Source organism: Calidris pugnax, unplaced genomic scaffold (genome assembly GCF_001431845.1).
Source record: "Calidris pugnax isolate Ruff unplaced genomic scaffold, ASM143184v1 scaffold196, whole genome shotgun sequence".
In the NCBI taxonomy this organism is placed as follows: Eukaryota; Metazoa; Chordata; class Aves; order Charadriiformes; family Scolopacidae; genus Calidris; species Calidris pugnax.
In genome coordinates this window covers 4203866-4227760 of record NW_015091042.1, presented here as the reverse complement: position 1 = coordinate 4227760, position 23895 = coordinate 4203866, and the positions used below count along the sequence as shown (strand labels likewise).

At 46.6% G+C, this 23895-nt stretch overlaps 1 protein-coding gene across 1 annotated transcript in view; it reads left to right on the top strand.

Moving 5' to 3' along the window:
- Nucleotides 1–23280, top strand: part of ZSWIM8 (zinc finger, SWIM-type containing 8) — a 63462-nt gene extending 40182 nt beyond the window's left edge. The window contains exons 12-26 of the mRNA XM_014956290.1: nt 641–820; nt 1968–2151; nt 2728–2826; nt 3731–3855; nt 4776–5007; nt 5795–5947; nt 6692–6914; nt 7115–7404; nt 8152–8375; nt 13771–14253; nt 14854–15022; nt 17369–17542; nt 18943–19062; nt 20022–20200; nt 22221–23280. Coding sequence (XP_014811776.1) covers nt 641–820; nt 1968–2151; nt 2728–2826; nt 3731–3855; nt 4776–5007; nt 5795–5947; nt 6692–6914; nt 7115–7404; nt 8152–8375; nt 13771–14253; nt 14854–15022; nt 17369–17542; nt 18943–19062; nt 20022–20200; nt 22221–22424 — 3039 coding nt within the window. The 3' untranslated portion in view covers nt 22425–23280. The remainder of the gene's footprint in view (nt 1–640; nt 821–1967; nt 2152–2727; nt 2827–3730; nt 3856–4775; nt 5008–5794; nt 5948–6691; nt 6915–7114; nt 7405–8151; nt 8376–13770; nt 14254–14853; nt 15023–17368; nt 17543–18942; nt 19063–20021; nt 20201–22220) is intronic.
- Nucleotides 23281–23895: the final 615 nt, after the last annotated feature.

Here is a 23895-nt window from a genome sequence, read left to right as displayed (position 1 = left end):
TCCAGAAAAAAAAAATTATTCGCTAACTAAATAGTTTTATTTTATTTATTTTTAAAAGCTATCACAAAGGGGTGAGTGTTTTTTTTTTTTTTTTTTTTTTTTTTTGTGGTTGGACTCGATGATCTCTGAGGTCCCTTCCAACCACTACGATTCTGTGATTCTGTGAAAAGCTTAGTCTCCTATTTCATAATGTGCACCATTGGAAGCACAGTTAGAAGCACTTCTAACTGGAAGCGTTAGAAGATTTGCTGTTTCAGGGTAGAGGATTAGAGAGGAAAAAAATAAGGAAAAACTTGTGGAAAATCACATGTAGTGGCACTAAGCTGTGTTTGTTGTACAGAAGGGTTCCCTTGGAAGGGCCAGGCATGCAACATCTGTCTGCACAGCATCAGTCCAATAGTGCACGTATGTCTTATCAACAGGCTGGCTCTTCCACTGTGCTGTGCTGGGTGAGAGTAGGGAAAGTAATGTTGTCCATCAGTAACCACTGGAATTTGTGATTCCTCAACAGAGGGAACAACATTTAAATGTGTTTTATTCTTTTTCCTGTCTACTGGTTATTGCAAAGTGCAGGACGACAAGCAAAGAGTCATTTAGGATGTTTAGGAAAATGTCCTCTGACAAATTCCTCCTCAAACAGGGCAAAAAGAACAAGGTATCAACCAGCAAGCAGACATGGATGGCAACCAACACCCTGTCTAAAGCTGCTTTCTTGCTGACTGTGCTGAGTGAGCGGCTGGAGTACCACAACCTGGCCTTCCGAATAGGAATGTTTGCTCTGGAGCTGCAGAGACCACCTGCCTCTACAAAGGCTCTGGAGGTATGAAACATCTCAAAAAGGCACACGTTTGTTTGCCAGAATAGTGATTAGAAATATCACTTCATCTGGCATTACCTTCATTAATAGGAATCTCAAAGCTGATGCGCCAGTATGATTTCACATGAAGCTACAGGATTGAAAATATTTAAATGAGTACAAAATCTTCTGTGAATATATTATTTCCATTAGAACAGCTTGCTTACTACTTATCTTAAACATGTTTCCAGTTTTCTTGGCTAATCTGGGGAAACTAAAGCCATTTGTAAATGGAATTGTCCAGATTTGCGTTGGTGAAATGATTTTAAACTTATTCCTTAAGGTGAATTGGTGCAGTTATTACATGTTGCACTTACGGATATTTTATTTGTTGGCCAGTAAACATATGCACTGTGCAGGCAGATTATTTTGGACGCTGCTTGATAACTATTTGGCTTACTGTTGTTTAGAAAAAACCAGAAGTGTCCAATTAGCCCTTGTCTGTGTGATTTGCAGCTGCCTTGCTTTTCACTGCAGGGTTGTGCAGTCCTTGAAGGTTGCTGTTGTATTGCTGTTAGGTATCCACCAACTACACTTGTTACACTGATTATCTGTACTTCTTATGGTCTAATTAGAAGATGGTGAGATTGGCAATCGCTTGCCAGCCAGAAGACAAGTCACTGCCACATGTTAAGACTGGAGAGAATGCAGGAATGGCACAGAGTAGCAAAATGCATCCAGGTGACGTGCATGCTGCCACCCCGTGCCCATTCTTCTGCTAGTCAATCTCTTTTGTCTCTAGTGAGTATATTACTTATCATAGCATCCTTTCTTCCTACAATTAAGAGTAATCACCACCTCACCTTGATCACCAGTCAAATGCTTCTCGTGATGTTCTCATGAAAGCTGATGTGGTTTTTTTCTGTATGCAGCTCAAGAGCAATAATTTGAGTTTAAAAAAAATTGTAGATCTATATGAGGCAGGCGTGTATTAGATTTGAAAATCTGTGTTCATAGTGGAGAGAATGCTAAAGGTGGCTAGGGTGCTAAGAGTTGCTATAATTTAATGATCTATAAAGACTATTGCTGTACTTTATAAGGAAAAATGGTCCACTGCCCACAGGACCTGTGCTAATGACAGCTTCTTCTCTTTCCTTGTGGGTGCTACCAGGTGAAGCTGGCATATCAGGAGTCTGAGATTGCAGCTCTCTTGAAGAAGATCCCCTTGGGCACTAATGAGATGAACACTATTCGAGGAAGAGCTGAAGAACTTCGAGAAGGGACACTATGCGATTACCGTCCTGTCCTGCCCCTGATGTTGGCTAGCTTTATATTTGATGTCCTGTGCACTCCAGGTACTGTCTGCATTGGTTTGAGTGTGCCAAGGACATGTTCTGAGATACCAGGTCTTGAGGGATTTTCCAAAAGAAACTGTCTTCTGTATAAGAACAACCTAATTTTGATTCTTCAAATACTGTTGCTTGCGTGTCCCTCCTTGTTGCTTTAGAGGTATTTTGTGCCCCAATGGAACTGTCTCTGCTTCTGCTTACACTTGAAAACAACTGGAAACTTACACAAGTTTGTAAAATAGTTATAAAGGACTGACTTTCTACTCTTATGCTGGTTATTTCCTCTGAATATATTACAGCTATATTGTAGTATTTAAAAAATCTAGTATTTAAAAAAGAATTTAGCAACCTGGGATTAGAAGGCTGACTTGGCATTATACCTACCTGGTTTGGAGCTTCTGAGTCTAGAGAGAAAAAGGGGCAAAAAGACCCCCCCAACACAGTGCTGTGGTCTTGAAACTGGTATAAAGCTAGGAATAGGACAACATGAAGCTCTGCAAATTCAGAAAACTCTTAGAAAAGGCTTTTGCCCTGAGGTCCTAGTTTTGAAAGCTGAGCACTAATTCTGTTGTCCTCTTTCAGTGGTTTCTCCTACAGGCTCTAGACCCCCAAGCCGTAACTGGAATAATGAAATGCCTGGAGACGAAGAGCTTGGTTTTGAGGCAGCTGTTGCTGCTCTTGGTAAGAACCTTTTATAAGAAAAGTGTTTCTTCATCCATGTTATGCATCTTGTCTCATTTTGGATGGTGAGAGTTAGTAATTCATTCCAGTTTGGTGTGAAGTGAGACTGTTAGCACAGTTTGTCAGAACTAAATGCAGGAGGATTCTACATGCAAGGGTTGAGGTGGCTTTGCAAAGCTGTGAAAAATGGAAGGGGAATATGGGACAGGAACTGCATGTTAAAGCAATAACATGAATTTAGGTTTCTTGCTCTTTTGTCGCAGAAGATGTATTGGTTGTAATGGAGATGGACAGTTTCAGAGAACAAAAGGCAGTAATTTCAGAAGAGGTTAGAGTGATAGTGAAAGAGTAGCAGAAGAACTCTCAAGCATTATCATATAATTCAGGATTTTAGCATAATACTGGACTCTTGCCTCATTTATCAGCTTCAGCAACAAAGCAGTGATTATATATATTATGTTGACAACACAGTATGCCTGTTTTAAAGCACCATGCAAAAAAGAATAGAATAGATTAAACAAGACCTGTCCTCTGTTGCCTCATCTCTGAAAGGAGGAGGATGAGTTCTCTATGGCATGGGAATGCTGGGGTGTAGCATCTGCAGAAACTGGAAAAGTTTGTTTCAAGATGGAGTTGTGGGCTTGCCTGGCCTCTTTTCCTCTGGCCCATTAGGATCTGGTTGTTCTGACAGTTGTAGCAAGCTTAGTATTCTGGGGACAGACAGCAGCTCCTGTTTATTCATGACCTATTTCTGAAGTTAACCGAAAAACAGGGGGGAAAAAAAATATCTTCTTCTGCCTGTGACAGTGAGCTGAATAAAATAATCTGAGGTACAGAGAGTGCTCTGGATGTGGTGTAGTCCCATGGGCTCACTTGTCTCTTCATCCCATTTTCTGACCTGCAGGCATGAAAACAACTGTCAGTGAAGCAGAACATCCTCTGTTGTGTGAAGGCACCCGGAGGGAGAAAGGGGATCTGGCACTAGCGCTGATGATTACGTACAAGGATGATCAGTCTAAGCTGAAGAAGGTGAGTTTCCCTTTAAAAGGGGAGAGGGAGACGCAGAGCAAATTATGTTTGGCTTTTGATGGATTTGATAGTTTTGCCAGTGAGCATACGTTATTGTGTCACGTACTGATGATTTACAAGCTATGTTGTGGTATTTGTATTCTTCCAGTGGTGCAAAATCTGATTGTGCAGTGTGCATTGCCCTGGAATGGGCACTCTCTCCATAAGTTTCTTAAGTCCGGTTGGGAGATGTGTTCTCACTGCTTTTAACACCTTTGCTTACCTGCTAAAACAAGCCCTTTGTCCCAGGGGCTACCAGTGTGCACTGTGGTCTGGGAATTGATTGTGTTGCTGCAGGGATGTTGGCTTGCAGAACAGTATATCTGGCAAATCCTTAGTTTCCTAACTTCTCACCTTTTTGATACATTAGTTCAGTCCACCTGTGCCTTAATTTCCCATGCAAGAGAGATAGTAAAACTCTGCCCCTCCACCCCAAAGGAGGGAAAAAAATATAAATAAAATCTGCTGAAGCTTCAGGAAGGACTTTATTAATCTTTTATATTGAGAAACCCAGCAAGAATATTATTTGTGTCTTTCTGACTCCTAAAGGAGAAGTGCTTTTGCTACACTCTTCTCCAGGGAATAACTGTGATATCAGTCATCTGCAAATAAATACTCTGTCATGCTCGTGGTGTTTACTTCGTGTGGAGAATGAACAGTAGAAATGGACAAACCCATGAAATGTGGCTCTCAACTGGGCATTGCTGATCTTCAGTGCAGGAAGACAATGCCTACTTTCTAGAGAATAAGCATTTTCTTACTTTCTCCAAAAAATGGAGTTTATTTTCCACCAGGAAGCTGATTTGGTACTTTGCCTGTTCTCTTAGTTCTCTTAGCCTTCTGCTAAGCTCTTTTTTTCTTCTTTTTCCTTGCTGTTGCAGATTTTAGACAAACTCCTGGACAGAGAGAGTCAAACTCACAAACCACAGACTCTGAGTTCCTTCTACTCATCCAGCAAGCCTACAGTAGCAAACCAAAAGTCTCCTTCCAAACACGCTGCCCAGTCCACTGCAGCTCTCCAGCAGCTTCCAGGGACTTCTGTCACCCAGCAAGCTGCCGTGAGCACTGCAGTCCAGAGCAGTCCTGAGAACTTTGTGGAGAAGAGCACACAGGGTAAGAGGTGCTTTGTAATGGTGCCATGCTGAGACCCTTCTGTTACCAATGCAGAACTGGAACTGTACATTTTTGTCTGTTTTGGGGAGTAGTCGGAATGATTGTATTACCGTCTGGCTGCTTGGTGGATACTAGATTGTCACTCCCCTGTTACCTGTTTGACTGGATCCATTTCCGTACCCATTCTCGTTGCATAGAAATTCAAGTTAGTTTTCAGGTTTTCCTTTCTTGAGCCAGTTGAATAACCAGTTAACATAAAACTACTGTGACTCCATCTTTAGGTTTGTAATTCAGAGCTGCAGGATTTCAAAAAGCTACACACTGATTCAGGTACCTTTTTGCAAGATAAATAATTAAGATTGCTGAAGGGCATTAGAGATAAACATGGTTTTCTTTAAGCTGTGCTTCTACTTTGGTGGCAAACATCACATACAGCAGCATTTGGTGGAAAGCAGATGCCCTCTTAATCCTTCCCAAAGAGATCAGTCCTAGCTGAGGATGAGTGCAATAAGGTTAGGGTTACTGAATTGTTTTTATTCTAAAATTTTTCCGTAGTTGCAAGCAAATTTTCCAAATCTTGAGTTTTTAAGATTAAATGGTCTTGGCCTTGCATCAGATGATATGTTTAGTACTGAAAGAAAACTGAGATAATCCTGCTCATAAATGCCACTGGCTTTATAAAAATCCTGCATCTTTTGATGTTTATATCTCTTAAGTGGCCACATCTGGTTTTAAAGATAGAGAAACAAATTATAATGTTTACCTTTTTGCTGTCCTGCTTATGCAGAGAGCTCTCAGAGGTCCCCCTGTGAGCCAGCTGCGGAGGCCACTGTCTTGAAACAAGAGGGAAAGGTCCCCAGTCGTCTGGCCCTTGGAAACCGAGGTGGATACAATGGGAGATGCTGGGGTTCTCCTGTCAGGCAGAAGAAGAAACACACAGGTAGGACCTGACTATTTCATACAGCATCTAGTGCTGTGCTAGACAGCCTGCTGGGGTTTGGGCAATTCTCTTACTCTTTCATTCCACTTGTCAGCCTTTCCTGTACTAGAGAAGCAGCTGATTCTCTGAGGTGGTTGACATGGAGAAATAGATTTTGCTCCACGGATTTCCTGCACCCTTCTGTATAGCAAGTTACCATACCTTTCTCACACCAGATATGTTTTGGGTGATGGATTAGATATCTGGAGCTGAATAATTGCTGGGAGTGGAGCACTGTGCTACTGGGCCCAGAAACAAATTCAAAGGAGCTGCTGCCTCTCTAAACTTCCTTTGAGAAGCATGTAATTAGAGGCTGAGGATGTGAAGAACCTTTGTGTAAATTGTGCAGTATATACCAGGAGGGCTTTCTTCATACTCGTACAACCTGTGGAACTTGATTTTATATGTATATTTGCTTCTTGTTGTTATACTCTGCTCCAAAGCTTGGCAGATGGAGTGGGGGCCTGGAATGGTGTTAAATGGGAAATAAAGATATATTGTTCTTGGCCTCTTCTGCTTTCCAATCTGAGAACTGCAAAATGACACTGATACCTCTGCCCATTTGACTAATTTAATCTCTCATAATTTGCAAAGTTGAATGCCTGCCAGCTGTGGGGCTGACTGACACCACTGATCTTATGGGACTGTAGGTGATATGACATTACCAGCCCTGGTGACATTACTGTGTTGGTTGTGGTGTTGTAGGCATGGCTAGTATTGACAGCAGCGCTCCAGAAACCACCTCTGACAGTTCTCCAACGCTCAGTCGGCGTCCCCTACGTGGGGGATGGGCAACAACCTCCTGGGGCAGAGGACAGGACAGTGACAGCATCAGCAGTTCTTCAAGTGATTCGTTGGGATCATCTTCTTCCAGTGGCAGTAGGAGAGCCAGTGGTGGAGCCCGTGCAAAGACTGTGGAAGTTGGCAGGTAATGAGTAACACCAATGCACAGGGGCCACCTCTAGGTCTGATGTCAGGGAACTAGCTACTGTGCATCAGGAAGTACTTCCTTGGGAGCATTTGCTTTGTTTTGTTTCTTCTGGACCCTAAGGATAGGAACTGCACTCCACCTAGTGAACTTGGGATACTTGTTGTGGCCTGAAAGGTTCCTCTGTCTTTTTCTTCTAGGTATAAAGGGAGGCGGCTGGAGAGCCATGCTCCTCATGTCCCAAACCAGCCCTCAGAGGCAGCTGCTCACTTTTACTTTGAATTGGCCAAGACAGTCCTTATCAAAGCAGGTGGAAACAGCAGTACCTCCATCTTCACCCACCCTTCCTCCAGTGGTGGGCACCAGGGACCACACCGCAACCTTCACCTCTGCGCCTTCGAGATTGGGCTGTATGCACTAGGGCTGCACAACTTTGTGTCTCCCAACTGGCTGTCTCGAACTTACTCTTCCCATGTCTCTTGGATCACAGGTTATAGCAAAACTTTATCGGGAAGCTTGCTGTTGGGCAGGAAGGAGGGGAGGGAGGTGAGCTTGTGCATCAAAAATGGTGATGCTGGTGTGCTGTGGTAGCCGTGTAAGCTGCTGGCACAACTGGCAGTACAAGCTGAACACACTGATTTTATGCAGTGGTGCTTGTTTTGGCCTGGAAAACTCTTGTCACCTGTTTCTTCTTGTTTGTACCGCAACATGCTTCGGTCTTCAGAGCCAAGACTGCTTCTTACACAGAAGCTGGTCTTAACTTCTCCTTTGGGGGTCTGCTGAAGACATGTGTCTAGTTTGAACATGCTCTTTGGTTTTGTTCAGCATTTCACTTCTCTCATCCTTCTGTTTGCACCCAGACCTACTAACTGCTTTCTACCCATGTGGCTTCTAGAGCCTGAAAAACACACCCTTGAAAAGTCATGTTTTCCTGACATGGTGGAAATAGGGTGACAGTCCAGGCTGTGGTTTGTGGGTACTAAAATCAGCGGTAGCAAGTTCCTCTCACCACCTCAAATGCAGTTTCGCTTAAATTTTATAATGGCACCTTCATTCACTGCTTATTGAGGGCTCTTGCTTGTCCTATGTTTTGGGAGAAAGCCTAAATTTGATTTGCAGCCTGAGGGGAGCAGCTGGGCTCCTGAAGGAAGTGAGGAGCGCACCTCCTGTTGAGGGGAGGCTGACTGGAACTGTCCTGGGTGTTCGGTGGGCTGAGAGTCTTCTCTTTTACTCTTAGGGCAGGCCATGGAGATTGGTAGCGCAGCCTTGAACATCTTGGTGGAGTGTTGGGACGGGCATCTGACTCCTCCAGAGGTGGCTTCATTGGCAGACAGAGCTTCACGGGCCAGAGACTCCAACATGGTGCGGGCAGCTGCTGAACTGGCCCTCAGCTGCCTGCCCCATGCCCATGCCCTGAACCCAAACGAGATCCAGAGGGCTCTGGTGCAGTGTAAGGAACAGGTGAGCATCACATGGGGGCTGGCTGGCCTCTGTTGCCTCATCTCTGAAAGGAGGAGGATGAGTTCTCTATGGCATGGGAATGCTGGGGTGTAGCATCTGCAGAAACTGGAAAAGTTTGTTTCAAGATGGAGTTGTGGGCTTGCCTGGCCTCTTTTCCTCTGGCCCATTAGGATCTGGTTGTTCTGACAGTTGTAGCAAGCTTAGTATTCTGGGGACAGACAGCAGCTCCTGTTTATTCATGACCTATTTCTGAAGTTAACCGAAAAACAGGGGGGAAAAAAAATATCTTCTTCTGCCTGTGACAGTGAGCTGAATAAAATAATCTGAGGTACAGAGAGTGCTCTGGATGTGGTGTAGTCCCATGGGCTCACTTGTCTCTTCATCCCATTTTCTGACCTGCAGGCATGAAAACAACTGTCAGTGAAGCAGAACATCCTCTGTTGTGTGAAGGCACCCGGAGGGAGAAAGGGGATCTGGCACTAGCGCTGATGATTACGTACAAGGATGATCAGTCTAAGCTGAAGAAGGTGAGTTTCCCTTTAAAAGGGGAGAGGGAGACGCAGAGCAAATCATGTTTGGCTTTTGATGGATTTGATAGTTTTGCCAGTGAGCATACGTTATTGTGTCACGTACTGATGATTTACAAGCTATGTTGTGGTATTTGTATTCTTCCAGTGGTGCAAAATCTGATTGTGCAGTGTGCATTGCCCTGGAATGGGCACTCTCTCCATAAGTTTCTTAAGTCCAGTCAGGAGATGAGTTCTCACTGCTTTTAACGCTTTTGCTTACCTGCTAAAACAAGCCCTTTGTCCCAGGGGTTACCAGTGTGCACTGTGGTCTGGGAATTGATTGTGTTGCTGCAGGGATGTTGGCTTGCAGAACAGTATATCTGGCAAATCCTTAGTTTCCTAACCTCTCACCTTTTTGATATATTAGTTCAGTCCACCTGTGCCTTAATTTCCCATGCAAGAGAGATAGTAAAACTCTGCCCCTCCACCCCAAAGGAGGGAAAAAAATATAAATAAAATCTGCTGAAGCTTCAGGAAGGACTTTATTAATCTTTTATATTGAGAAACCCAGCAAGAATATTATTTGTGTCTTTCTGACTCCTAAAGGAGAAGTGCTTTTGCTACACTCTTCTCCAGGGAATAACTGTGATATCAGTCATCTGCAAATAAATACTCTGTCATGCTCGTGGTGTTTACTTCGTGTGGAGAATGAACAGTAGAAATGGACAAACCCATGAAATGTGGCTCTCAACTGGGCATTGCTGATCTTCAGTGCAGGAAGACAATGCCTACTTTCTAGAGAATAAGCATTTTCTTACTTTCTCCAAAAAATGGAGTTTATTGTCCACCAGGAAGCTGATTTGGTACTTTGCCTGTTCTCTTAGTTCTCTTAGCCTTCTGCTAAGCTCTTTTTTTCTTCTTTTTCCTTGCTGTTGCAGATTTTAGACAAACTCCTGGACAGAGAGAGTCAAACTCACAAACCACAGACTCTGAGTTCCTTCTACTCATCCAGCAAGCCTACAGTAGCAAACCAAAAGTCTCCTTCCAAACACGCTGCCCAGTCCACTGCAGCTCTCCAGCAGCTTCCAGGGACTTCTGTCACCCAGCAAGCTGCCGTGAGCACTGCAGTCCAGAGCAGTCCTGAGAACTTTGTGGAGAAGAGCACACAGGGTAAGAGGTGCTTTGTAATGGTGCCATGCTGAGACCCTTCTGTTACCAATGCAGAACTGGAACTGTACATTTTTGTCTGTTTTGGGGAGTAGTCGGAATGATTGTATTACCATCTGGCTGCTTGGTGGATACTAGATTGTCACTCCCCTGTTACCTGTTTGACTGGATCCATTTCCGTACCCATTCTCGTTGCATAGAAATTCAAGCTAGTTTTCAGGTTTTCCTATCTTGAGCCAGTTGAATAACCAGTTAACATAAAACTACTGTGACTCCATCTTTAGGTTTGTAATTCAGAGCTGCAGGATTTCAAAAAGCTACACACTGATTCAGGTACCTTTTTGCAAGATAAATAATTAAGATTGCTGAAGGGCATTAGAGATAAACATGGTTTTCTTTAAGCTGTGCTTCTACTTTGGTGGCAAACATCACATACAGCAGCATTTGGTGGAAAGCAGATGCCCTCTTAATCCTTCCCAAAGAGATCAGTCCTAGCTGAGGATGAGTGCAATAAGGTTAGGGTTACTGAATTGTTTTTATTCTAAAATTTTTCCGTAGTTGCAAGCAAATTTTCCAAATCTTGAGTTTTTAAGATTAAATGGTCTTGGCCTTGCATCAGATGATATGTTTAGTACTGAAAGAAAACTGAGATAATCCTGCTCATAAATGCCACTGGCTTTATAAAAATCCTGCATCTTTTGATGTTTATATCTCTTAAGTGGCCACATCTGGTTTTAAAGATAGAGAAACAAATTATAATGTTTACCTTTTTGCTGTCCTGCTTATGCAGAGAGCTCTCAGAGGTCCCCCTGTGAGCCAGCTGCGGAGGCCACTGTCTTGAAACAAGAGGGAAAGGTCCCCAGTCGTCTGGCCCTTGGAAACCGAGGTGGATACAATGGGAGATGCTGGGGTTCTCCTGTCAGGCAGAAGAAGAAACACACAGGTAGGACCTGACTATTTCATACAGCATCTAGTGCTGTGCTAGACAGCCTGCTGGGGTTTGGGCAATTCTCTTACTCTTTCATTCCACTTGTCAGCCTTTCCTGTACTAGAGAAGCAGCTGATTCTCTGAGGTGGTTGACATGGAGAAATAGATTTTGCTCCACGGATTTCCTGCACCCTTCTGTATAGCAAGTTACCATACCTTTCTCACACCAGATATGTTTTGGGTGATGGATTAGATATCTGGAGCTGAATAGTTGCTGGGAGTGGAGCACTGTGCTCCTGGGTCCAGAACCAAATTCAAAGGAGCTGCTGCCTCTCTAAAATTCCTTTGAGAAGCGTGTAATTAGAGGCTGAGGATGTGAAGAACCTTTGTGTAAATTGTGCAGTATGTACCAGGAGGGCTTTCTTCATACTCGTACAACCTGTGGAACTTGATTTTGTATGTATATTTGCTTCTTGTTGTTATACTCTGCTCCAAAGCTTGGCAGATGGAGTTGGGGCCTGGAACGGCGTTAAGTGGGAAATAAAGATATATTGTTCTTGGCCTCTTCTGCTTTCCAATCTGAGAACTGCAAAATGACACTGATACCTCTGCCCATTTGACTAATTTAATCTCTCATAATTTGCAAAGTTGAATGCCTGCCAGCTGTGGGGCTGACTGACACCACTGATCTTATGGGACTGTAGGTGATATGACATTACCAGCCCTGGTGACATTACTGTGTTGGTTGTGGTGTTGTAGGCATGGCTAGTATTGACAGCAGCGCTCCGGAAACCACCTCTGACAGTTCTCCAACACTCAGTCGGCGTCCCCTACGTGGGGGATGGGCAACAACCTCCTGGGGCAGAGGACAGGACAGTGACAGCATCAGCAGTTCTTCAAGTGATTCGTTGGGATCTTCTTCTTCCAGTGGCAGTAGGAGAGCCAGTGGTGGAGCCCGTGCAAAGACTGTGGAAGTTGGCAGGTAATGAGTAACACCAACGCACAGAGGCCACCTCTAGGTCTGATGTCAGGGAACTAGCTACTGTGCATCAGGAAGTACTTCCTCGGGAGCATTTGCTTTGTTTTGTTTCTTCTGGACCCTAAGGATAGGAACTGTGCTCCACCTAGTGAACTTGGGGTACTTGTTGTGGCCTGAAAGGTTCCTCTGTCTTTTTCTTCTAGGTATAAAGGGAGGCGGCTGGAGAGCCATGCTCCTCATGTCCCAAACCAGCCCTCAGAGGCAGCTGCTCACTTTTACTTTGAATTGGCCAAGACAGTCCTTATCAAAGCAGGTGGAAACAGCAGTACCTCCATCTTCACCCACCCTTCCTCCAGTGGTGGGCACCAGGGACCACACCGCAACCTTCACCTCTGCGCCTTTGAGATTGGGCTGTATGCACTAGGGCTGCACAACTTTGTGTCTCCCAACTGGCTGTCTCGAACTTACTCTTCCCATGTCTCTTGGATCACAGGTTATAGCAAAACTTTATCGGGAAGCTTGCTGTTGGGCAGGAAGGAGGGGAGGGAGGTGAGCTTGTGCATCAAAAATGGTGATGCTGGTGTGCTGTGGTAGCCGTGTAAGCTGCTGGCACAACTGGCAGTACAAGCTGAACACACTGATTTTATGCAGTGGTGCTTGTTTTGGCCTGGAAAACTCTTGTCACCTGTTTCTTCTTGTTTGTACCGCAACATGCTTCGGTCTTCAGAGCCAAGACTGCTTCTTACACAGAAGCTGGTCTTAACTTCTCCTTTGGGGGTCTGCTGAAGACATGTGTCTAGTTTGAACATGCTCTTTGGTTTTGTTCAGCATTTCACTTCTCTCATCCTTCTGTTTGCACCCAGACCTACTAACTGCTTTCTACCCATGTGGCTTCTAGAGCCTGAAAAACACACCCTTGAAAAGTCATGTTTTCCTGACATGGTGGAAATAGGGTGACAGTCCAGGCTGTGGTTTGTGGGTACTAAAATCAGCGGTAGCAAGTTCCTCTCACCACCTCAAATGCAGTTTCGCTTAAATTTTATAATGGCACCTTCAATCACTGCTTATTGAGGGCTCTTGCTTGTCCTATGTTTTGGGAGAAAGCCTAAATTTGATTTGCAGCCTGAGGGGAGCAGCTGGGCTCCTGAAGGAAGTGAGGAGCGCACCTCCTGTTGAGGGGAGGCTGACTGGAACTGTGCTGGGTGTTCGGTGGGCTGAGAGTCTTCTCTTTTACTCTTAGGGCAGGCCATGGAGATTGGTAGCGCAGCCTTGAACATCTTGGTGGAGTGTTGGGACGGGCATCTGACTCCTCCAGAGGTGGCTTCATTGGCAGACAGAGCTTCACGGGCCAGAGACTCCAACATGGTGCGGGCAGCTGCTGAACTGGCCCTCAGCTGCCTGCCCCATGCCCATGCCCTGAACCCAAACGAGATCCAGAGGGCTCTGGTGCAGTGTAAGGAACAGGTGAGCATCACATGGGGGCTGGCTGGGAGCATCAGTGCAAGCTGATTTCCAGCAAACAGGTGAGCATCACATGGGGGCTGGCTGGTGCAAGCTGATTTCCAGAGTCAAGGACATGCTGTTACTGGTGGGCTTGGCTCTTCTGCCTACTGGACAGCCAGTTCTGTGGATTTCTCTTCTTTTTTAATGAATTATTCTGCTGCATAGTTGGGATTTATCTGCTCCCCGTAGCATCAGTAATTTTAGAGCGCCTTATTCTTTTCTCCTTACACTTTTCTCCTGTTGTAGTTTTGCCGCCTTTTATTTCTGGTTTTGCATTCCTCACTTTTGCCTTCCTTTCACTGCCCCCAGGACAATCTGATGCTGGAAAAGGCCTGTATGGCAGTAGAAGAGGCGGCCAAAGGAGGTGGCGTGTACCCAGAAGTCCTCTTTGAAGTAGCTCACCAGTGGTACTGGCTTTATGAACAGACTGTTGGTGGGACCCCAGCCCAGAGAGAAGGTGCCACGGGCTGCAGTGCCAGTGGTGCCCGGGCTGCCTCTGAAGCATCGCGTGGGTTGACAGACAACAGGGTGACCTCTGAGCCCACCACCGTGACAGTGGCAGCTGCGGTAACCGCCGCAGCGACGGTCATGCCGGTGATCTCCGTGGGGTCCACCATGTACCAGCAGCATACGATGGCGGGGCCGGCGATGGCACATACCCACACGCAGGGCCTCCACCCTTACACCACCCTCCAGACTCACATCCCCTGTAACCCCCAGTATATTGGACACACCATCCAGCACATGCCTCGCCCAGCTGTCTTCCCGGTGCCTGGCTCAGCGTACCCGCAGGTGGGTTTTGCCTGTACCTTCTTCATTTACAGTGACTTTGTGTGGCTGCTTCTGGAGGGGTTGTGTCTGACTGGGGAGGGCTCAAGCCACCTCCCATGGCTTGAGATCTGGCTTCTGCTTTCACTTGCTGATTCGTGATACTTATTCGGCTCCCGAGCTCAGCTTTTGCCTTCCAAGGAGCCTTCTGTGGGTGCATGTAAAGTCTCAAGAGAATATAAAATATAATACATCAGTAGCTTTTAATCTTACTGCTCTGTAGTTTCTCAAAAAGCACCGGACAGAAACCTTGTCATCTTGAGAGCTTGCAGACCAGATAGAGACTACAGAGGGAAAACCAAATGAAGGGTTATTTTAACCTCTGCCTATTTTTGAAAGTTCTTGGAGTGGTTTTCTGAAAACTGATTAGATTTAAAAGGAAGAGGAGCAAGAAGATGTAATGACCATGTGGTGCAAGGGAGTTTCTGTGCCGCTGCTTTCTGTGTTTCCTCCTCCCTGTCGGATCGGGCTTCCCTTGCGCTGGGGTTTGTGTGGGGACGTTGTGTTTTGGACTACTTCTGATCGGTCAAAGTGGACGTGACTGTTATTTATCTTCTGTTTTAGGGTGTCCACCCCGCATTCATAGGAGCACAGTACCCTTATTCGGTGACCACACCGTCACTGGCAGCTACAGCAGTGTCATTCCCCGGTGTGCCGGTCCCGTCCATGACGCAGATTGCGGTGCATCCCTATCACAGCGAGACAGGACTCTCACTGTCTTCCAATGTAGCGAGTAAGTGTCACAGCTCCGGGCTGTGTGTAGCATAGGTTTATTTACCCTGCCTCCTAGCTGTACCCCGGTGACCTCCTGCTCCTCACTGACCACAAGTGGCACCAGGGTTCTTGCACTGAAAAGCTGTGAAGATTATCCTGAAGATACGCATGCCGGGGGGCACTGGGTTTCATAACAGGGCCTGATTCAGTGGAGCTTTAATTTCTGTTTAGCTAAATTTCCAGTATGAGATTATGTTGGCCTCTCAGAGTAAAGCGTGGTTGGAGCCCTCCTGGCCTTTCTGACCTCTAACTTATTAGAGCTTTATTGCCCCTCTCCTTTGGGCAAGGTGAGCATAGATGATGTTGAGCAGGCTCTTATGGTTCCTTCAGGTCAGATGAATAGGCAGCAGGCAGACTTCTGCCACATCAGCACTAATTGATGCCTTTCCTGCCCAGAGGGGTTGGAAGCAACTGGTACCTGAAATGTTGGCACCTCTGTAGAGAGGACATGTCTTGGCAGGATCATGTCAATGGCAGTCTGAATGATTGCTCACGTGTTGTGTTGGGGCTAGAGTGGTGGTGGAAGACCCCTCAAGTAGTGCACAGCACTGGAAATAGCGGATGTTGTCCAAGTTGTGGACACGTTCTCATGGGCTAGAGTGGTGGTGGAAGACCCCTCAAGTAGTGCACAGCACTGGAAATAGCGGATGTTGTCCAAGTTGTGGACACGTGCCATGGGGTTTTGCACCAGTGGTTCATGGTTGACCCAGGGTCTATGATCTCCTCACTAGAGAGGCTGTAATATTTGCCCATTTGTAGACTCACTTATCAGTGCTTTGCAACCCACCAGGTGCTGGAAGACTGGTACATGGGAAAACACTTACGAGCTGTGTTGGCCTCCTTCATATCCAGATTATCAGGAGAATCTTTCCAGTTATTTTTATCTTGCATTTTGATGCCAAAAAAACCCACTACAAAAGCAAGTAGTCCTGAAGGCCTCAGGATCTGAAGAGCATCTTTTGCTGACAGCCTTAGTCCTTTGGCTGATGCCTGTGACCCTTAATTGTGAGAAATTCTTTCTGTCCTCCTCCAAAGAGTTATGGATCTTCTAGAACTAACTCATCCTACAGCACTTAAAATAATGAAAGGAAAAAACAACCACACCCTTTCCATTTGCCATTGTTTATGGCTTGCATAAACTTCTGTTTTCAGTTCTTAAAAAACTGTTTTTGCTGTTCCTGGAGTACAGTGTCACGTGGTGATGCTTGAGCTCTGGCAACAATTCAGCTTATTCTTATGGGTTATTCTCCTTGGCCAGACTTTGCCACACTTGGTTTGTTTGGCACTGTGTGTCTGCTTGTTTGAGGAGGTCAGATCTTTCCTCGGAAGCACATTATTCTCTGGTATTAAACTATTCACTAGTAAATATTTTTAAAAAATGCTGGAGGTGGCAGGTGAAGAGGAGAAATTGTAACTTGGAGCATGGCCCAAGCTGGTGTAGTAGCACCACAGAGAAGCCGTGAAATAAGGGTGACCACGTGCACACACCTAATGGCATTTCTGCTCTGGAATTCTCAGGCAAACCTTGCTTTTTCCTCTCTGTACCTTTCTTGAGAGGGGAAGTTAGATAAACTTGTGTCCCTTGTCAGAGTACAGCTTACTGGCTCAGTGTTAGCTGCTGGGTGTTTAGCTGGTACAATGTAATGGATTTTCCTGTGATTTCCCTTGATTTTGCCCATGCTAGTTAAGTGTCTGAAGGTGACAGAGCTTCTCAAGTGTCCTTGCTGGTTTTGCTGTTGGTACACATTGTCAGTGTATGCAATGGCTGTTCTTTCCAAGGATGGATTGGAGGCTGGCCTCCAGTGACACTCTCCCCACATGGCTGCTGGATGTCCTAGCTGTCCCCCAGCAGAAGTGGAGGAACCTCACAATGTTGGACTTGATCTTTGAGTGACTTAATTCCGTTCTTGCTCAATGATTTTCCTCAGCAGTTTCTCATCAGGTCTAGACGTGCACATGCTTGTTTCCTTGGACAAGAAATCAGAATCAGACGTGTCATTTAATAATAGCAGAGACCTTTGAGTCAACACATGTTGTTTGCATGAATGATGTGCATGTTGGTGCAAAAGAGATGGACAACCGTGTAACTGACCCCCTTCAGACCCTGCTTGCAAACTAAATAGAGATATTCCTAGCCCATTGTATTTCAGCTGCAAGTCTGTGGTTTTTGGTTGCTGTATTGTTCTGTTTAGGGAAACAGAACTCCACGTTGGCAGGGGGCTGTCAGGTGAGGGAGATGATGGCCCAAGTAAACCTTTTTCTAGCCTGGTGGTGGGTCCTAATGCTGCTGTTTTGCTCTCTTCAGTAGGAAGTGTCCATGCAGGATCAACGTTCCCAGCGATTCAGGGGGCTTCCTTGACAACTCTGTCCTCACAGCCCAACTCCCTTGTTACAGGGGGCTTTCCTGCCGAGGATGAGCAGCACAGTCAGCCTGTGAGCCCCCAGGGTCTGCACTACCTCCACTCCGCATACCGAGTTGGTAAGGACGCCCGAGTGGGTTCCCGTGGCCCCCTTGAGAGGGATTCCAGGGCAGGGCTGCAGGTTTTCACTGTCCTTTAGCAATTTGCTACTGCACCTACTGGGGGTGATGGCACGCGAGTTACGTGGGGGAAGCCACTTCATGATCATAGGTGGAGGCTTGAAATGGAGACAAAGCAGTAGGAGATTGAACCGTTGCTGCTGAGAAGCCATCAGAGTAGACGAGAAAGCTGAGTGGGTTGGAGCAGGGAAGACCTTGCTTTTCAGCAGGTGTGTGCAAAGGAATCTAGATCAGTGTAGGTTGTGACTACCTGCAAAAATGAAGTTCAGCTCCTGCTGCTCGTGGGTGGTGCAGGCACACTTCTACTTTACTAATACTAGTCTTCAGAGGCACAGAGCGATGTGCCCCGTGTCCCTCCAGTGAGGTTGGTAAAGATTGACATGGAGAGAACTTAAATTTTGTGGAGAGTGGGTATGTAATTAGCATGCTTTTCCCAGTCTGGTTATGAGGAAATAGAGTCTCTGCCTGAATTGCCATTGATACAAGGAGATCAGTCGTGGGGTTTTTGATTGAGCTTAGGTTGCAGTAAGCTACTTGTACATAGCTGGGGTCCAACCCCATGGATACTGGGAGGGAGCAGGGAGCCTCTAAGATAAGTAAAGCCCCAACCCAAGGCAGTAAATGAAGAGAAACAGCAAGAAAATGGAAGGAAGGCTCTCTGGAGGTTGCTTGTAGGCTTCTTGTTGAAAGCTGGAGAAAAAAGTACTTGTTAGCCAGAAAGGGGTGCAGGTGTCATTGGAAACAGTAAGGCTAAGCCGTGAAAGGAGTTTAGTAGCCTGAATAACAGAGAAGGGTTGGGGGGAAGAGGGTCTGGAAGATCAAGACATAGTGCCTTGGTATTTTAAAACTTTTTAAATGGGAGGATTTGCATGAAGAACTGTAGTGGAATAAATGAAATGTTTGCAGGTTGGCAATACTGCAGCTCAGTGTTGGTCTGTTGTCCTGTGGCTGAGTAGGTTGATGTAGGTAGCTTCTCTGCTGCAAAATTGGGAGCAAATGCATTGCTTTCAGGACACCTCTTGCAGTGCAGCCTTTGGGGTGATCTGCTTGATCCTACCTTAGGTGCCTGTGGAGTGTCTCTCTGCAGCTCTAGTGAGGTGTGATAGCTGTGCGGATCTCCCAGCCTGGAGCAGCAGATCCAGATGTTCTTGCAGATACTTCCCATGGTGACAGGCTCCAAGGTGGGCCTTCTGTTTCTCTCTGGTCTCTTTGCAGCTAAGCTAGGGAGCGTTCTGCTGATGAAGGGCAGGCCAATGAGGTTGTGTTGGAGTGAGTGAAGTGCTAGAGTAAGTCTTACTGGGCAGAAGCGCTGCTTGACTCTGGCTGCCCCTTTCTCACAGGGATGCTGGCTCTGGAGATGCTTGGCCGAAGAGCTCACAACGACCACCCCAACAACTTCTCCCGCAGCCCACCCTACACGGAGGATGTAAAATGGCTCCTTGGGTTAGCTGCAAAGTTAGGTAAGGCTCAGAGCAGTACTTCAGCAGAAATCCACTTGCTTGGGATTTGGACCATGGTGGGAAAAAGGTCTCCAAAGAGCGAAACTTCAAAGATTGGGTGAGCCTGATATCTGATGCCATTTCTGAGAACGTTTCAGAAGATCCCTGCTGCTCTTTCACCCAGGCAGTTGTCCCATTTCTGGGTGCTGTAGGTACATTGTTGAATTTTGAGGCACTGGATGAAGTGCATGGGGTTGAACAGGGCTCAGAACTTGTATCTCTTCCATTCTATAACACCACCTTTTTTCTTTTTCCTTTCCACTATCTTGTAGGCATTTCTCTTTCTTATGTATATTTACACCTTCTATGAAGACCTTTTATAGCAATAGGTGCTCAAACAACCAATTGTTTGAGTGTTTTTGATTTTACTTCCACTTTGCTCTTGGAAGATTTTTGTCAGTTCATATTTTTTTTTAATTCTTTCATCAGCATAGGAACTTAAAATAAAAAATAACCAACCAGCCTCTACAAACAGCCTGTCTGGTGACATGGCTTCTCCTGCTGCTTCTGGGGGAGCTCCTCTGTAGGCAGCAGTGGGGAAGCTTGACTGTCCCTCCAGGCTCCCTAAGTGCTGGAGCATCTAGGTGCTTCCTAGACGGGGAGGCAAGAAGCAGTGGGAGGAGATGCAGTGTATCCTTGCCTCTGTAGTAACCTTGCACATCAGTTTTCTTTCATATCCCCTTTAAAGACAGGTGAACTGGGAATATCAGTGGCCGAGGTGGCACCTGGTCTCTACTCAGACCTGATGGATGTATCAGAATGACCTCTTGTCCCCATGAGTTCGCTAGAGTGTCTCCCCCAAGCCTGCTGGAGGATACATTACACTGAGGAGAAGGTGCTTCAAATCCAGGTTCTTGCTGGGAAGTACCTGTGTTTCTCTTACCTTAACGCTGTTGTTCTGACTTCTCCTTCCTGTGCAGGTGTAAACTACGTGCATCAGTTTTGCGTTGGCGCAGCCAAGGGGGTGCTGAGCCCTTTTGTGCTCCAGGAAATCATCATGGAAGCTCTACAGAGGCTCAACCCTGCCCACGTGCACAACCACCTGCGCACCCCAGCCTTCCACCAGCTGGTGCAGAGGTGCCAGCAGGCCTACATACAGGTAACGTGTGGCCTGTCTTCCTGCCAGGCCATTGCCTGCCTTGAAGGTGCTGCCTGTGTGTGTGTGTGTGTGTGCGTGGAGGGGAAGGGACCTCGGGTACTGGTAGCTGGACTGGTCCATTGCCTGATGCATCCCTCTCTCTCATAGCGTCATAGAATGGTTGGAAGGGACCTTAAAGATCATCAAGTTCCAACCCCCTGCCCTGGGCAGGGACACCTCCCACCAGACCAGGTTGCTCATAGCCCCATCCTGCCTGGCCTTGAACCCCTCCAGGGATGGGGCAGCCACAGCTTCTCTGGGCAACCTGTTCCAGTGTCTCACCACCCTCACAGCAAAGAATTTCTTCCTAATATCTAACCTACATCTCCCCTCTTTCAGTTTGAAACTGTTGCCCCCTTGTCCTATCCCTCTTCTCCCTGATCAAGAGTCCCTCCCCATCTCTCCTGTAGCCCCTTTAGGGACTGACAGGCTGCTATAAGGTCTTATTGGAGCCTTCTCTTCTCCAGGCTGAACAACCCCAACTCTCTCAGCCTGGACTTCCCTCAGCAGGGACTAGGAGACTAGAATAATCATTGCTTGGCTGTGTGGAGGCTGCAGCATTGTACTGCTTCTTCCAAGGCCTCTCACCTCCTGTGCTCACTGTCCACTTTTTCCTCTGTCCAAATGCTGCTGGTGCCTTTTAACTTCCATACTTTGCTGTGTTTTCAGGCCCCCTGTCCACTTCTCTTCCTACCCCTTTTTTTTTTTTCCCCTTGTTTGTAGCCTCTCTCCCCCTCATCATGAAGCCCTGGCATGGTCTCTAGTGTGCCAGGGCTGGCACTAATAGTGGAAGTGGCCTGGTCAGCTGCCAGTATGGATGAGGTATCTCAGGAATTAGTGAAACCAGGGCAAGTGTGTCTTGAGTTTTTCAGTGAGCCAGCTGGAATAGCAGAGCTGCCTGTTCCTTCAACAGTGTAAACAGAACACCCCACACGTACCTACTTCTTGTGAATAAAGAAGGGTGGTTCTGTAGACATATTGTCCAGGTTGGACTATAGCTGTCCTATCATCTCGATGATATTTTGGGGAAATGACAGCTTCTTCACTTGAACTCTTTTCCTAACTACCTTAGGGAAGTAGATTTCTCAAAAGCTGAGCCAGCTGGAATAGCAGAGCTGCCTGTTCCTTCAACAGTGTAAACAGAACACCCCGCATGTACCTACTTCTTGTGAATAAAGGGTGGTTCTGTAGACATATTGTCCAGGTTGGACTATAGCTGTCCTATCACCTCGATGATATTTTGGGGAAATGACAGCTTGAGTTTTTCAGTGAGCCAGCTGGAATAGCAGAGCTGCCTGTTCCTTCAACAGTGTAAACAGAACACCCCGCATGTACCTACTTCTTGTGAATAAAGGGTGGTTCTGTAGACATATTGTCCAGGTTGGACTATAGCTGTCCTATCACCTCGATGATATTTTGGGGAAATGACAGCTTCTTCACTTGAACTCTTTTCCTAACTACATTAGAGAAATAGATTTCTCAAAAGCTGGGCCTGCAGTTTTGGGGCCTTAGTTGAGAAGCTGCTGGAAGTGACAGTGTTAAGCCTAGAGACATTCTGTAGCAACTTAATGTAAGCCCTACTCCTTCCATGCCCCTTAGCAAAGGAAACGTCCAGTGAACATGCTGGGTTCCCATGTGTGACCTGCAGAATGAATGCTGTGAGGGTTTGGTGCTGGTGGGTGATGGGGTTGAGCATTATGTGGCCCTTCTGCTCTGTACTATGGCCCAGTTTGGTGCTCATGAAGGAGAGAACACCTGCTGGTGCCTTTTGGTGCTCTGAGGGGACAGTCTCCTTGGCTGTGTTGGGATGTAAGGTGTAGCACTGCTGTCTTTTGAGCTAGCTCTGCTCTGTCAGAGCTTCTGAGCCTTGGGACCTCTTGTGGGGTGACAGGATCGTGTGACATCACTCTGGGAGCTTGAGTCCTCCTCAGAGGGGGAGCTGAGCAAATACCTTAAGGCTGTTTTCCCTGTTCCCATCCAGTACATCCACCACCGGCTGATCCATCTCACTCCAGCTGACTACGATGACTTTGTGAATGCCATCCGCAGCGCCAGAAGCGCCTTCTGCCTGACTCCCATGGGCATGATGCAGTTTAACGATATTCTCCAGAACCTAAAGCGCAGCAAGCAGACAAAGGAGCTGTGGCAAAGGGTCTCTCTGGAAATGACCACCTTCTCGCCGTGACAGCAGGCGGAGCTCCACGGACACATAACCCTTTGCCCCGCATAGTTGTAGTTCCATTTACACCATCCTTCCTTCTGGTGTCTTTTTTTTTTTTTTTTTTATTTTAGTTTTAACTTGTTGGAAACCACTGATCTGATGTATTTATAACATGACATTCCTCTCCAGCACTGTTGCGTGTCGGCGCTCTGCTTTGCTCGCTCTTCCTCCTCCTCCCCAGTGGGCTGCAGGCTTCAGAAGCATCAGGAAACGAGAAGGAAGTTGAGCTGGCTGCCCTGTGGTGTAGTCACCGCTTTTTTCCCTGAGCCCCTGGAGGTTGTCCTGCGAGCAACTTGCAGTGTAATTACGCACGTGTTAGAGGGGTGGGGGATTCTGTCTTAAATATTTATTTTGGCATTTATAAATATGTAAACTTTTTTTTTTTTTTTTTTTTTTTTTTTGTATGGGCTTCTCTTACTCCACGCACCGTCTCCTGTCGGGAGAGGCTGGGACGGCTGTGCACAGCCAGTGCTCCTTCCATGCCTTTCGGCACCTCCTGCTGAGAGGAGCAGAGACTGGAGTAGCTGGGCCAGGGCCACCTCTGCAGCTTTTCCTGCAGCTGAGGACAGAGGCTGGAGCCTGGGCAGTCGGAGGCCGTGACTGTGCTGGGCTGCCTGGAGACTGCCAGGAGTGCTCGGGCTCTTTCTCAGGAGCGTCCCTCACCGGGCACTGCTGGCTCGTAGGATGTTTTGATCCTGGTTGTTCCCAAGTTGTACAATCGTGTTTCTTTTGGCTGGGGTATTACTCTCCCTCCTGTAATCAGTTTCTTATCCCTTGTCTCTTCTCGTTTCCTGATTAAACACTCGTTTTCTTAGACTGACTCTCTCTTCTCTCTGCTCTGATGTTGACAGTCCGATGGAGCTGGGCAGCCCTGGTGGATGGCTGGCTGTCCTGACCGGGGGACACCCAGTCCAGTGGGTGGCCAGAGCTTTCATCCAAGCTGTGAGCCAAAGGTTTCTTCCCCGGTGCTTGCCCTGAGAATGCTGTGTACGTGCAGACTGTGCCATTGGTGGGTGTCATTGGAGCTGGTGGTAAGCCTGGGGTGTTCTGCTGACACCTCTGCCAGCCAGCAGGTTCCTTCTCTGGTCTTGATATAAGTGATATTGTGTGGCAATGCAGGGCTTTGTATTTCCAAGGTATCGTGCAAAACAGTAGTTGCTCACCCGTGGTGTAATTGTTAAAGGTGACCTGTGGTCTGCTCCTGTGTGTTTAGGGAGATGTTTGGTGGACTGTGCAAGATATTCAACAGGGACAGCATTGCAGAAAGTTAGAAAGCTTTTAATTTTTTGCCAAGGAAGTGTAAAAGGCTGTTGCCATTTGTAAGTGAACAAGCACATAAATGTTAGTTGTTTTAAAACTTAACTCAGATGATCGAAGGATCTTAAGAATCCAATTTCTCAGTAGTGTGTTTTACTTCTTATTTGGGTTTAGGCAG